Consider the following 15,687-nt stretch of genomic DNA (forward strand, 5'->3'; position numbering starts at 1 on the left):
TTATTATTATTATTATTATTATTATTATTATTATTATTATTATTATTATATATTTTTCTAAAAAAAAACGTCAACCATTTCCCATGTGAATGAAAGTGTAAAAGGAAAATGTTGCTAAAGTTAATTGAATAAGCCATCGCCTGTTGGGATTCAAACAAACTCAAATTTAAGGTTAAAATTTTCGTTCGACTAAATCAAAAACTTACGTGTATATATATATATATATATATATATATATATATATATATATATATATATATATATGTATTTGACTTCGTAAGATAAATATATATACAAAAAAAAATGAAACAAACAAAACAAACGATAAAGATTTCAAACGTTAAAATTCGTCGCGAAAATTTTTTTTTTTAAAAAAACAAAACGAGACCGTAAATAAACTTTAACAATTTAACTTTTGTCATTTACGTCGTAGAAATGAAATACAACGTAAATAAAGACATACAAACGTACAAACAAACAAACAAACAAAAAAAAAGAAATATGAAACAATCCTTTGATAAATATATTCAAAGGAAGGGAAAAAAACGGTTTTATTTAAATTTTGCAAATGTTAAAAAAAAAAAAAATTTTTTTAATCCAGTTAATGAACTCTCGAGTTTCGTACTTTTTACGCCCTTAAATGAAAAAAAAAAGGGTTCAACCCTTCATCATCATCATCATCATCATTATCATCATCTCAACGTTTTTCACATCATTTTATACATACGAAACGTGTATATATTTTTTCCTTAATGATTACATTCAAAAATAACTCGATATTATTCTCACGACGGTGAGAGAGAGGAGGGGAGAATTCCCCTCCCCTTCCTCTCTTCCCCCCTCCCTTTTTTTTCTAAAACGATTGCTGCATTTAAATTTACCCGCGAAAAATTATACGAATTTTAAGGATTAAAAAAAAATATATGTGTAAATGTATGAGTAAGAAGAGGTAAGAGGAAATTATAAAATGGAGTAGGAGGTTTTAATTGTGGGAGGAGCAAACGAGGATAAAAAAACGAATAAGATAAAAGATATTACGAGAAAGATGAAGATATGGGAATGCGTGAGAGTGAGAGAGTGAGAGTGAGTCGGACGTAAGAAAAATTATTTAATTAATTTTATAAACTTTTTTTTTTTTTTTAAATTTTCCAAAAAATATTCAAAGAATTTTTAAATTAATTGCCCCGAATTTTTAAATATGGAATGTTGGGTGGAAGTGGGGGTGAGGGAGAGGGTGGGGAGGGAGAAAAACGGCCGAAGCAAAGAATGAATTCGTTAGTATAAAAAAAAATAAGCGAGAATTCGAAAAATCAATTTTCTCGATTTTATTCTCTTTCCATCGACTCCACCATCACCACCACCACCGCCACCGCCACCCTACCTGCCCTATTCTAACAAATTTTGCCCTTTTCATTGTTTCTCGCTTTTTTTCCCACATCTCCCAACTCTCACCCTCTCTCCCTCACTCATCCTTTTTTTTTTATCGTATGAGAATTTCAGCCATCTTTAAAAAAAAAAAAAAAAAAAATTTACAAAACAGATGGAAAAAAATGTCGTAAATAAAAAAAACCTCGGAAACAAGAAAATTACTTTTCCATTTATTCCCATGGTTCTTTCTCTCGGTTTAATGTTAAGGTTCTGGAATAAAAAAATTTTCCCTGGAATTCTTCGTTTCGCTAATTGCTTTTAAAAAAAAAAAAAACTAACAACAGCACCAACCGAACACTCTCTCCCTGGAAAATCGTGAAATAATCATTTCATTTTTTGACGTCACTTCCTTTGAGATTTCAATTATTATTATTATTATTTGTCAGAGTCAAAAATGAAAAAAAAAAAAAAATTTCACTTTCACTCATCACCACCGAACCCCTCCCCTCCCCCGGCTCCCCCTTCTCTCTCTCTCTTCCGTTGCTTTCGTTTTTTTTTTCGTACTCCCACCATTTCTTCTCCCACGTTTTCCTTCTCCCTTCCTCCCCATCTCCCTTCCTCGAATTCAATCATTTTATACGAAATTAATTTTTTTTTTTTTCTACGTCATCGTCACACGCACTCACGTCATCATAATAATAATAATTATTATTGTTTTCCTGTTATAATCGTAGTAGAATTTTTTTTTATAACGTCACCCAAAAGAACTGCCAACTGTTGGAAAAAAAAAAAAAAATTTTTTTTTACAATAACACGAATAATAATAATAATAATATTTAGTAATAAAATGAGGGATATTATTTTCCCATGATTTTTTTCTTTTCTTTTCTTTTAATAAATCTTCCATACAGTTTCTTTCACGACGACGATGATGATGATGATGAATACAAATAAGAGGGAAACTTTAAAAAAAAAAAAATAATGAAAGGGGAGAAAAACATGTGAGACTGTCTGGAGAGAAAAGAAGGAACCTGTTACAAAAAAAAACAAGATTTTTATTCCCATTAAAAAAAAAAAAATTCCAGTTTTTATCTTTTTTTTTCGAGATGGTCAATTGGATGGATGGCGGTGGTCAGTTGTTAGTCGGTATCCGTTTCCAACGCGTTTATTAACACAAACAAACAAACAAATTTTTTTAAACGTGTCATAAGAAAATATTTTTAAGTTTTTTTCTAATTAAAATGGATGCTTGGATTTCATTGGATTCTTATAGTGTATCATCATCATCATCATCATCATCGTCGTCGTGTTCAGAATCATTTTATCAAAGTTTAAAAGAAGTTTCATCTACTATACAATACGAAGATCAACCGACATCGACAACGACAAACGATAAAGATTTAACAACTACAAACATTTTTAAAAACGATGACGATGACGATGACGACAAAACTATTTCATCCGTTATTAATTCTTACGAAAATAATAATAGTGATAATAAAAAAATTTTTACATTAAATAAAAATTACGGTTTTAATAATACCAATTTTATTAATAATAATAATAATACTAATGATAATAATAATAGTAATAAATACGATAATGATATTTTTTTAAAACCACAAAATTTAAACGTTTTAAATACTGGAATCGAATGGGTTTGTTTTTCTTTTGTTTTTTTTTCTTTTTGTTCTAGAATTTTCTTTAAAACGACAGAAATAATAAAATCATTTTCCACTCATTTTCTTTTTAAACGACAGCAAATTCATTAATATTTTAAAAGAAAAAAAAATTTTAGTCGAGGATTTATTTACGTACGAATCACATTTTTAAAGAATTTAAATTATTTTCAAAATGGCGGAATTTTTTTTTAAACCGTTATTTATATAAAAAACGTTTCTAGAAAAACTTTTCGAAATTTTTCGTTTTATGAAATAATATTTTCCCCTTTAAATAATAATAATAATAATTAAAATTATGTGACAATAATTTTTTTTTGATTTTACAGAGTCCCGCTTTTGGTGGAGTCAAAGGAAATAACATAACGACTACGTCACAAAATGGCGGACAAACATCTGGAATATCAAAAACGGAACCGAAACCCGTCGAATGCGCTTTGTGTCATAGAAAATTTAAAAATATTCCAGCATTGAATGGACATATGAGATTGCACGGAGGTTATTTTAAAAAGGTTTGTGTCTTCTGCTTACTTACTTTTTTTTTGTTAATACCCATGAGAAATGAAGCATTTCGCACTGACCTTCCTCCCCCACCCGTTATCTGGGAGAGTGTGGAGGACTCAACCTCAAATCCCTCCTAAGCCAGAACCATCAGGTTCACACTCGCGAAAGTGGGAATCCCACCTCAGGAAGATCCCGGTACTTCCCCTTTTTTACCCTTTGAAAGACAGTCCCGATCTGTTACCATCGTTCCTGCCTCTTTCGGAGATCCTGTGAGTGTCTTGGGAGAGAGAGAGGGAGAGAGACGTTCGGGGTCCTGAATTCTGTTGGTCGTTCATCCGTTTTCCTTTCACGTCACTGCTCCGTATTTTTACCCTGTTCGGATCAAGTACCCAGTTTCACCCTCTCGAACAAGAGTCGGGGCATTCCCGACGCCTCGAAAGGGTTCTAGGTTCCTTATCCCCTTATGTAGGTACAGATCTCTTCTTGTCAAAGCGAATTGAACTCCCTCCGTTCCCAGGATTTGAACCCATGACTCCCAACTCGGTTAGGACTCGGGCTCCTCTAAGGCATCCAATTTGAAGTTTAACCCCTAGCGGATGCCTAGTTAATGTGGAAAATTCAATCCCAGAACCCCCCCCTTAAAACATCCTTCATACACCTAACCTCCAAGGTTTGTGTCTTCTGCTCTTACATTTTTTTTTTCTTTTTCTTCTATAATCTTTTATATTTTTCGTTTATACCGGAAGAGAAAAAAAAAATTTACGGCGTTAAAGTTTTTTTTTTTTTTTTCTTAAACAAATTTTCTTTCTTTTCCTTTTCCTTTTCCCTTTACTCTCTCTCGCGCCTTCTTTGTAAATAATAATAATAATAATAATAATAAGAATAGTTAAAAGAGCGAAAACTTTTCATGAATATTAAATTTCAAATTTTATGAATAAACGTTAAGAAGTTATTTTGATTCTTCGTTTCTTCAATATCACAATAAGTTTCCGGTTCCGTTTTCCGGTTTTTACGAATTTAAAATAAGAAATTATTATTATTATTATTATTATTATTATGAAAAGGAATAGAGTGTGAGAATGAAAAGGGCGCTTTTTCTGAAAAACCGGAAACAAAAAAAAGAAAAAAATTTTTTTTTCTCACAAAAATCAAAATTATTCTTAGTCCTCTTTTTCCTCTTCCCCTCCCCTCCCCTCTTCTTCTCTCCCCCTGAAAAAAAACGGTTTAAAATTTTTTTTTTTTTGAATTTCCGCCATTTTTTTTATTCTTATAAAAACGGCGGACTTCCGGTAGTTTTTTAAAAAAATTTCGTTTGGTCCTCTGGTCGTTTTATTCTTACTTAAAATGCAACAAAAGTAGTAATAATAATAATAAAAGGAAAATTTATATCTGCGACATCCGACGAAATCTTTTCTGATGCTGTTGGTGCTGTTGGTGTTGCAAAGAACTCCTTCGAGTAACTTTTGTTAACTTCCGGTTCGGAAAAAAAATCATTTTCGTTTTAAATTTTAAGGTTTTTTCCGGGGACGTTTTTTTTTCGGCGGAACCTTTCCTCGGGAGGGGGTTCCCTCCTCGGCGGTTCCGCCGACCCATTTCCGTTTTAATATTCCAATATTCCAATATTCCAATACATTTTTTTCCTTCGTGTTTATTAAAATTATCCTTAATTAAAAAAAATTTTTTTTGTGAAGACGACGTAAATAATTTGCGTTCCGGCACAGTTGGCCATCTTGACGATTGCTAGCTCACGATTCGTTTCCTCTCTTCCTTCCATCCTTCTCTCTCTCTCTCTCTATTCCCCTTTTCTATATCTTCATTCTCCCCCTTTTACATCCTTACATCTTCTCATCCGTTTCCTTTCTTATCGTTTTACCTTTTCGTGCCTTCGAGCAATAATAATAATAATAATTAAAAGAAAAAAACGTTTAACGAATCGAAAAAAATTTTTTTTTGCAATTCCCATTGCCTTTTTTCTTTTCCTTTCCTTTAATGCCTTTTCGTGGGTTCAAATTTAAACCTTTTTTTTTTCCTTTAATTTTTCGTAATTTCAATTGAAAAAAATTTAATGTCATTAATTATTACTCCCATCGTTAAACGTGAGTAATAAATAATTTTATTACAACAAATAAAGGTAATAAAAAATTTTTGTGTTATCATCGTGGATTTTAATTAATCCCCCGAGGAAAACGGGGAAAAAAAAAAAAAGTGAGCGGCGGGGATCTCAAAGAATCTTCTCGTGTATGAGTGTGAGTGTGCGTGTGCGTGCGTGCGTGCGTGCGCGTGTACGTGCGTTTTAAATCTTTTCATTTAATAAATCAGGGTAATTAAAAAAATGCAAACCAAATAATAAAAAACGCGAAAACAACGAAACAAACGTAATAAAAAATTATTATGACGTCATTTTAAAATAACGTATTTTAATTAATGTAAAATTACCCTTTTGATTAATTCGTTCGTTATTATTATTATTATTATTGTCGTTGTCGCTTCGAACGACGCCATTTTGTTTTTTAATAAACGACCGATCGAATGGAGGGAAATAAGGTAGAATGGTATAAAATTTTTAGGTTGGAGGGAAAATTTTTTTGTTTTCTTTGCTCCTGATGCTGTAGTTGTTTGTTGTTGTTGTTTGTTGTTTGAATTATTTTTCGTGATTAGCGGAGAAAAAAAAAATTTTCTTTTTTTTTTTCTGTTTCCACGATGTAAAAGAAATAAGTTTTTAATTTTTGTAGTCACGTATATAACAAATGAAAAAGTTGTTTCCTTTTCTTTTCTTTCCCTTTCCACTTTTCCAATTTCACCTACGTCATCATTATCGTCGCCTACATGCCCCTCCTCCCGACCCGCCCACTTTCGTATTACTCCCTCGCTTTCTCCTCCTCCTCCTCCCCCTCTTATTTTACTTTCAACCATCGCACTTTTTACTTCATTCCACGCTCGTTTTTTTCTTTTCTAAAAAAATTTTACAGCTTATCTTTGCATCTTTCGGAAAAAGTCGGGTAGGAAAAGAGAGAGAGTGTGGGAAAGAAAGACGGTGGGGGAGAGAGAGAGAGAGAGGGAGAGAGATAGAAAAAATAAAAACTTACCTGAACTGAGTTTATATTGTTTAAGATTACACGTTGAGAAACGTGCTTATACATCTTATCATTGGATTTCCCATCATGTGTTAACTCTTTCAATTTTATTTTCTTTCTCTTTTCATCTTATTATAATTTCCCATCTTTCTCTCTCTCTCTCTCTCTCTCTTTCTTTACCTCTTCCTCTTTTTCCTCACTTTTTAACTTCAATTTAACGTTTGAGAAAATTTTGATTTTTCATGTGGATTTTTTAATAAAAAAAAAAAACCTGGAACAAAAAAAATTTTCACGAATAATAATAATGATGATAATAATAATAATAATTTGTCGTGATTTAAAAGAATAAAAAAAAAAGTGGAAATTTAATAAAAAAAAAAAAAAAAAAGAAAAAAAACTGCATCAAATTTTTTTAACTTACTGTCACACATTCAAAAAAAAAGAGAAAGAGAGCATTTATCAAAAAAAAAAGGAAAAAAGGAAAAAAAAGGAAAGGTAAAGGAATAAAAGGTTAGAAATGAATATTTTTCCCTTTTATCAATTCGTGATTTCTCATAAATTTTAAAACTTTTTTTTTTTTATTTAAGAACAAAACCTTTTTAACATTGCGAGACAGATTTATGACCAAACGTTTGGGTGAAAAAGGTTTTTTAAAAACAAAAAGAAAAGAAAATGAAAAAAAAAAAAATTTATTTCCAATTCGTTTTCTAGAAAATTCTTATTGACTTTTCCCCTCCCCTACTCTCACATGGTGGTTGTGGTTTAAATCATTTTAAAAATTTTTAGACGATTAAATTAAAATCCAACATGCCCACACGCACCCACTTTACGACTTCGTAGTTATGATGATGATAATAATAATAACGTATTATTTTTCACGACAGGATTCGGAAGCGAAAAAATGCGAGAAAAAGGAAGTGAATGGACCACCCCTACAAACGGCGAGTATGAGCGTCAGAGCTTTAATAGAAGAAAAAATTATACAGAAGAGAAATACAAACACACAAAATGTTGTCGCCGTTTCGAGTGAGTTTTTTGATTGGACCTAACACGGAGAGAAAGAGAGAAAGATGGTGATTGATTCGTTTCGTTTCAGGTGATAATAATAACGGAAGTAAAAATGTAACCGGAAGGAATTTGGTTGCGGCGACTACGACACCGAAACAAAATCAAGAACAAGATTTAAATATAAAACTATCGTCGTTTGCCGTACCCGCTCCGCCGATACAGACGACGACGACGACGATACTCTCGTCGTCTGAAAAAATAAGACGTCATTCTGATTCTGAACATTTTTTACCACCGAGAGCACCCTCGGGAGTTCAACAGGAAGCGCAAGCTCTAGCCGAATTATTATTAAAAAGAGGGAAAAAATTATCGGTTAAAAGAGCGAGTTCGGATCCTGGAGCCATCATTAATCCGAGTAGTCCGCTCCAGTTGAGCGCCAACAGCAGTCCGGGTCCTCCGTTGCAATTGAGTTTTCAATCTCCCGATTACACGTTGAGCGGCGTGACGTATCAAACGGAAGATGGCGGTTATTTTTCACCCAATCTTCAAGAGGATGTTTTTCAACAAGTTTCTGCGGATTCTATGCTTTTGCAGGGTGTGGATCCCAATCAATTGACTGATTCGTTGCAATTTCAAGCGTCTCTTCTGCAAGATCAAACGGATCAATTAGCTTTGGAAGAATATCAGGGTTCAAACACTCAAGATTTGCAAGCCGTTTTCAATTCGGCTCTTCCTGTCAATTTGGCCGAGTTTGGAACTTATGGCGGTTCTCAAACGGAAAGTCCGAAAGATTTGCAATATCATCAGGATTCTCCGTTGCAACAGACGAAGGATTTTGTTAATTACGTCAACTCTCCTCATCCGTCTTTAGCGACACAAAGTCCACTTCCATCTCCGATCACGCATCACGATTCACCGAGTTTCACTTATCCCACTCCGCCGGCTAGTCAAGAAGGTCAAAGTCCATCTTTCGGTCAGGGACTCCTTACCGGGTCTCTTCGTATATCGTCGCCTCAGCAAAGTAACGACGGATTCGTACAATCTGTTATTTCGCACGGCGGGGGACCAGTCCCGGTTTCGTCGCCGTTGTCCTCTGCCTTTTACACGTCAACGATGTCCAGTGCCGCTGCCGTTGAAGCAGCTTTATCAGAGGTTTTACCTTTAGACAGCCAAAATACTTGCAACGGTCCCGTACGACTCAGCATGTATCAACCTTCGCCGCCTCCTCATTCTCCATTTTCGGGTACTCCCGTTCCATCACCTTTATCATTATCGAGCGTGCCGGCTTCTTCCTCTTCCGTGTCTTCCCCGATGCCTCAAACTGCCTTTAATAATTCCCAAAATCACAATTCTTTTCCACTTTCTCCGCAGCAAACTTTGCAATCTCAAATGATGCCAAATTCCGAAGATCCACTCTTATCCAGTAGTCCGAAAGATTTCGCGAGCAGAAAAAGATTCGATTTTAACGGAGTTCATTCCTTTAAACTCATCGGAAATGGAATGGTGGATCTCGGAAGCGGAGGATTGGGAATCATGGTGGATACAAACGGAGAGCTTAAAATATTTCAAGCAGCATCTCCGCAGCAAGCCAAAAATTTAGTCATGTCTGGAGCTTCAATAATTAATTCAACGACTGGAACCTACGTCAGAAAAGTATGTTTTCTCCAAAATTCTTTTTCTCCGAAAACATTTCCAATTTAAAATTATTTCAATGCTATCAAAAAAAATTTTTTTTTCAGGCTGAAACAGGAACGCCGATCAGGATAACCGGAAGTTATACGACGCCACAACATTTCACAATATTACAAAATGTTTTACGTAATCAAAGGCCCAAGGTTCAAATTCCGTTAGAAAATTTAAAAGAAGAAGTAGAAGACGATGTTTTCGTGAGTCCTTCGAGTATTCCTTCGAGCCCGTCGAGAGCAATGAAAAGGAAATCAGTGAAAATGGAACCATTTTTTGGAACTACGACTCCTTTTCACACGGGTCATCAATCAAAATTAAGAGCCCCCCGAGTTAAAGACATTGGAACTCCTCCGCCGTATACGCCAGCTCCGATGTTGAGCCCGAATAGGCCGGGACAAGGGCTTTACTGGCAAGCCATAACTTCGGCAACTTCTTCATCATCGTGGCCAACATCAACAACTATCGGTACTCCTTTTTCCCCTTTTTCCCTCTCCCCCCGCATTTGCTAGAAGTATAATTTCTCTTTTTATTTCTAACACGACAGGTGCAGCAACAGAAAAGAACGAATTTTCGGATTCACCGATAGAAAGTGATGCTCACCCACACATAAACATCGGTCCTAGACATCAAGCAACGATTCCCAGTCTGGAGACTGATTTTTTTAAATTAGATAGAGAACCATCTTACGAGCATCTCCTTTGGGATCCGGGCATAGGAAAACTTTGCAACGATTCCGAAATCGAAATGTATTTGGAATTTGCCTGTTGTGCTGCTGTTCCCGGAGGTGGTCGTAACAAAGAATACGCATTACACCTCCTTAATATGTGCCATGGAAACATTCATGTGAGTTTTTCTACAATTTGTGCGTGTGTGTCGACACACGCGCGCGCGCATCGACAACCTTCTAAATTTTCTTTTTTTTTCTAGGAGGCCATGTTGAAACTCATGCAACCCACACCCTGGCTTCCACCTGGTCATCCTCTCTTGGCCTACGAATATGCAGAAAGCGATAGGTGGAGCGCCGACGAAGTTGATGCATTTCATCAAGGTTTGCTCAAATTCGATAAGGATTTCCAGACAATCGCCCACGAGGTACGCTAATTAAAAAACCTTTTCTTCCTTTTTTCCCTTTTCCTTTTTCCTTTTACTACTAGATAACGATTTGAATCCTCTCTCTATCATCTTATTATTTTACAGATTGGGTCAAAAACAATAAAGCAATGTATTCAGTTTTATTATTTATGGAAGAAAATCTGCCCTGAGGAGTACAAAAGATTGCGATTGTTAAGACGAAGAAAAGAATCTGAGCCAATAAAAACGGAAATGGATTTAGATTACGACGAAATTAAAATTGAACCCGATTTAAGGCATTCAAGCCCCGTAAGATGATCGTTTCCGCTTCTTTTTTTTTTTTCCAAGAAGAATACATTTTTATTAAGAAGAAAATAAAAAAAAAACTAATCGCTTACGTTTATCTTATAGGCAAACGATGTCGATCTTGTATCAACGAGTTCGGAAAGTCGACTTTTCGTATGCGAATACACGGATTGTTCAGCTGTAAGATATTTTAAATTTTTTTTCGTTTCCGGTTTTTCCACACATTTTCCAATTATATTATTATTTTCACTTTCGAACAGGACAAGATTTTGTGTACTTGTCGGAGCCCTTTAACAACTACTATTCCAGGTCTCTACCGGATTCCTTCGACTTTCGTTGGTACTATTCATATAGTATCCCGAAGAATGTGGGTCGTCCCACATGGTGCGATTTCCTGGATGGTTTCTTCTTTTAAATTTCCTTTCATTAAATGTGGCATGGTTCCCAGTGCTGCTCCCACGATGATCGGAATAGTATTTGTCTTTACTTCCCACATCCTGGCTATTTCAGTCCTCTATTTGTCCTCTTCTTTGGCCGTCTGGTGTTTTTTGCTTTCCACCGATACGGATTTCCTTTATCTCATTTGCAACACCTTTGAGCATAATGTCTCTTATGTGTTCACAGAGTTTTAATTCTCGTGCTGCATTGAGTGGTCACATAAGAATACACGGTGGTACTCTTGGCGGACGTGCGTCGACACCGGACAGAAGAGGAAACGGAGTCGGAAACTCGTTAGAAGAGTTTCCCTGCAAGATCTGCGGGAAGTAAGTCCTCAATGTTGTAAACTTCTACCTTCTTATTGATTAAGGTAAACTTTTTACTCATTGACCTCATGCCTGGTTGAGCGTTAGAAGTTACTTCAACCGTTTTTTTTTTTTTTTTTTACCCGAATCAAGCTTTTGACAAAACAAAAAAACGTTGCAAGGAAGCATCATTTTCTTTCTTTCTTTCACTTTCACTATTTCACTTTTTCTTTCTTTCTTTCTATCTCTATCTATCTCTCTCTTTGTTGTTTGTCCTCCCAAAAGGATAAAACGCATCATAGCAACTATTGTGAAGCAATTAGATTGTTGTGATCCTAAAAGAAAAAAGTTTTACTTAATCAATACCAGAAATTTTTTTTTTTATATTAATATTAATAATGATTTTAATTTAATCGATTAATAAATAATTTATTGATTTATTGATTTGGCAAAAATGATGATGAACTAATTTGATAATAGAAAATTTCATTTCTTCTGCCACTACTAACAATATTAAATAAATCAATAAACGAATGCGTTCGCACATTTTTATTTGACGTCATGGTGTAATTAAAAAGTTTTTAGTGATAATGATAACGGTGATAATGATGATAATACACATAGTAATTTAGTTTTAGTTAATATGATGATGTTAGTTAGTAGTTGAAACTAGAAAATAACGGGGGGGGGGGGGGGAGAATCACAATAACAATCCGTGTATGCGCAAAACAAAAAAAATAGAATTTAGTTTTCATTTTTTTTTAACCGGAAGTAAAAATAGATGAAAATATATGTGTTGCTTGTTTACGTTACGCTTACGTGTGTACATACATATATTTAAATTTTTTGGCGGGAAAAAGAAAGAAAGTCGTTTTAAAAATGAAGAATAATAAAAATAAAAGGGGAAAATAAAAAATCGTTTTTTTCGTCTCTATTCGCTTCTCCAGTTTCGTTCGTTCTTCTCCCCCCTCCTCGGATTTAGCGTTATGCTGGAGAAAACGCTGGAGAAGGAAAAAATATTTTAAGACGCACACGTACAGCCACGCACGTTTTTCTCACTTTTTTTATTTTTTTTTCTAGAATTTTCAGCAAAGTTAAAAGTCGTAGCGCTCACATGAAATCTCACAGGCCACCCGATGCCGAACCTAAAAAATCAAAAGTCGACACACACAAAGCTGAACTTGCCGAACAAGCCGTTGGGAGAACGGTTGGAGTTACCAGTTCTTCGATTCCTATATCGAGATTAACTTAGTTTTAAATAGAAAAAACAACAAACCCCCCCCCCTCGTCGAAAGAAAACAAAAGGCGTTCGTACGTTCGTCGTCATGAAAACGTCATCGAAACAATAACGAAACGAAATTACAGCAAGGTACTCTACAGCAGGATACTCGACACAAACAAAACAGAAAAAAACGATAAAAAGGTCAACATTTTTTTAAAAAAATATTCCACGTGACAATGGAAGAAGTAATTAATAAAACACGTGCAAAATTAAATAATAATAATAATAATTAAACGAAAAATAAACACAGACACACACACACACACACCAAAAATCTGATTGAAGAAAACTTCAATTTGAGGTTAGTAATAATAATAATATTAAAATTCATTTGCTCCCCCTCCCTTTACACCTCCCCCCCATTCCCGTACCCCTAATTAATCCTAATTGTTTCGAACGATTTTCATTAAAATTAATAATAATAATAATAATAATTTTGTTTGTTTTCCTTTTCAATGTTATAAATATATATATATATATATAAATAAATAGAAATGTGTCATATTGTATTAATTATTATTATTATTATTATTACGAAATATTAAATAATAATAATAATAATAATAATAATAATAATAATAATAATAATAAAGCCTCTCTATTTTCATATTTAATATGTTTTTTAAACGTAATTTTAAAAATAAAAATAAAAAAACAAAAAAAAAGATTTATGACGTAATTTTTTTTTTAAACTCGTTTTATTACGAGAGTAAAAAAAAAAATTTTCGAGAAAATAATAATAAATAAATAATAATAGTAATAATAATAATAATAATAATAAATAAATAAATAAATGAAATGTTTTCTCTCTTTCTCTCTTTTCGTGTGCTTTACGATTTCGGTTAACGAGAGGAAGAAAAAAGAAAGGCATAAAAACAAATCGCGTTACCGAAAAATGAAACAAAAAAAAAATTATTATTAAGTAGTTGATCTCATCGGTTTTATCATGTTATTACTTTCCCCTTCTTCCCCTCCTTTCCCCTCTCTCCTTTTTTATCATGGGCTGCCTGTCGTTTTTTTAGCTCCTCCCTTTTTTGCTTTTTCCCCTTTACGTTTAACTCTTTCTCACTTCCCCTTCTTTTTACTCGATCTTTTCCCCTCATCATTTTTTTCACTTCTTCTCTTACCCCTACTCTTTTATTCTTTCCCCTCCCTTTTTTTCCCTCCTTTCTTTAACTCTTTCTCACTTCCCCTTCTTTTTACTTAATCGTTTTTTTCACTCCTTCTCTTACCCCTTCTATTTTATTCTTTCCCCTCTCTTTTTCTCCCTCACTCACGAAACCTTTTCTTGATTTGTTTGTTCGTTTCTCTCTATCTCACTCTCACTCACGAAATCATCATTCTTTCCCCCTTTTTCACCACCATCACCACATTCTCCTCCTCCACTTATTTCCTTTCCACTTTCTTTATATTATTTAAACAACAATAATCACTGCCATAGAACCTTCCACCTTAAATCACTTCACAAAAATATTCGCGTCAATTTTCTCTCCCCTTCTCTCTCACATTCTCAATAACTAACCTGGCAACGCTGACATTGATAATTTTTTTTTTTTTATAATAAGTGCGATTACTCGCAAAAATCGAAATCCGTGACGTAATTATAAAAAACGTAATTTTTTTATTTAAAAAAAAAGCGCGCGCGCATATATAAGAAGAGCAGACTGGATGCGAAAACAATCTCGCTTCAATAAAAAAAAAAAAATTTTTTAAATTAACTTTATTAATAATAATAATAATAAGCTATACGTATATGCATTTTTATTAGAAAATCTTAACTGCTCAATTAGAATTTTCCTTTTTTCTTTTTGTTTTATTATTATTATTATTATTACTATTTTAAGATTGTTTGACTAAACATTTTTGAAATTTTTTCTACTTTTTTTTTTTTAATGTCTCCAACTTTTTCCTTCAGAACGTATTTTTTTTTTTGTTAAAAAGGGAAAACAAACAAAAGTTTGTTGTTTGTAATCAAGTCCACGTGATTTGATGGCAACAACCATAAAAAAAATATAAAAAATTTTCTTTTATTTTGTTATTGATTTATTAAGTTTTTTTTTTAAATAACTATTAATAAATATTGGTTATACGATTATTATTATTATTAGCAATTTAATAATACGTGTAAATTGTGCTCAAATTTGTTATTTATTAATTTATTATTATTATTATTATTATTACTATTACTAGGTAGATTATTTTGTATTAATTTTTTTTTCTTTTTTTTTTGTTTGTTGGTTTTTTTATTATTGTTAAATTTAAACGTTAATATGAAATTTAATCGTTTTACTCTTTCTCTCTCTTTCTCTTTCTTTCTCTCTCTCTCTCTCATTTTTTTTTTTTTAAATTTCCTACATATAAAAAAATTTCTATTGATTTTATTTATTAACTTTCGAGTTTATTTTTCATCGTTTGATTGCCAATTAATTTCATAGCACAAATGTTTTTTTTTTTTACGTCATTTCCGTTTCCGCACAAATATTTCTTTATTGCTCAATCTATTGAAATATATTTTACAATTTAGTACATGCGGCGGCGGTAAAATAAAAATAAAAAATTCAACCGGAAACAACCGGAATTTCAGGTCCATTCGTTTTCTTTCAATCATTATTTGGATCAATGGTTTCGAATGTAACTTTTATCTCTCTCTCTCTCTCTCTCTCCCCTCTTTTCCCCCTTCCTTTTTTCCCCTTTTCCTCTTCTCTCTATTTTCCCCTCTTTCCCCTTCTCTCTATTTTCCCCTTTTCCCCTTCTCTCTTATCTCCTTTTTCTCCTCTTTCCCCTTCTCTCTCTTTCCCCTTCTTTCTCTTTCCCTTCTTTTCTCTCTTTCTCCCTCTCTCTCTGCACTTCACTGAACATTGTGCCATCCGAACAATCAAAAAAAAAAAAAAAACTACACATTTCCTTGTACTAAATAATTTCCCTAAATTTTCGAAAATTTAATTAATCTGGCAATCAAGAAAACA

At 33.3% G+C, this 15,687-nt stretch overlaps 1 protein-coding gene across 1 annotated transcript; it reads left to right on the plus strand.

Moving 5' to 3' along the window:
• Positions 1–2,609: 2,609 nt before the first annotated feature.
• Positions 2,610–12,691, plus strand: Phum_PHUM452760 (rest corepressor corest, protein, putative; the record flags this gene model as incomplete). Its single annotated transcript, XM_002429788.1, has 11 exons — positions 2,610–2,831; positions 3,377–3,559; positions 7,510–7,651; positions 7,722–9,286; positions 9,373–9,784; positions 9,864–10,162; positions 10,247–10,411; positions 10,517–10,699; positions 10,802–10,876; positions 11,321–11,460; positions 12,520–12,691. The coding sequence occupies 11 exons, from the start codon at positions 2,610–2,612 to the stop codon at positions 12,689–12,691; spliced, it is 3,558 nt and encodes a 1,185-aa protein (XP_002429833.1).
• Between the last annotated feature and the right edge of the window lie 2,996 nt (positions 12,692–15,687).

Source organism: Pediculus humanus, genomic scaffold (genome assembly GCF_000006295.1).
Source record: "Pediculus humanus corporis 1103172108222 genomic scaffold, whole genome shotgun sequence".
Taxonomy (NCBI): domain Eukaryota; kingdom Metazoa; phylum Arthropoda; class Insecta; order Psocodea; family Pediculidae; genus Pediculus; species Pediculus humanus.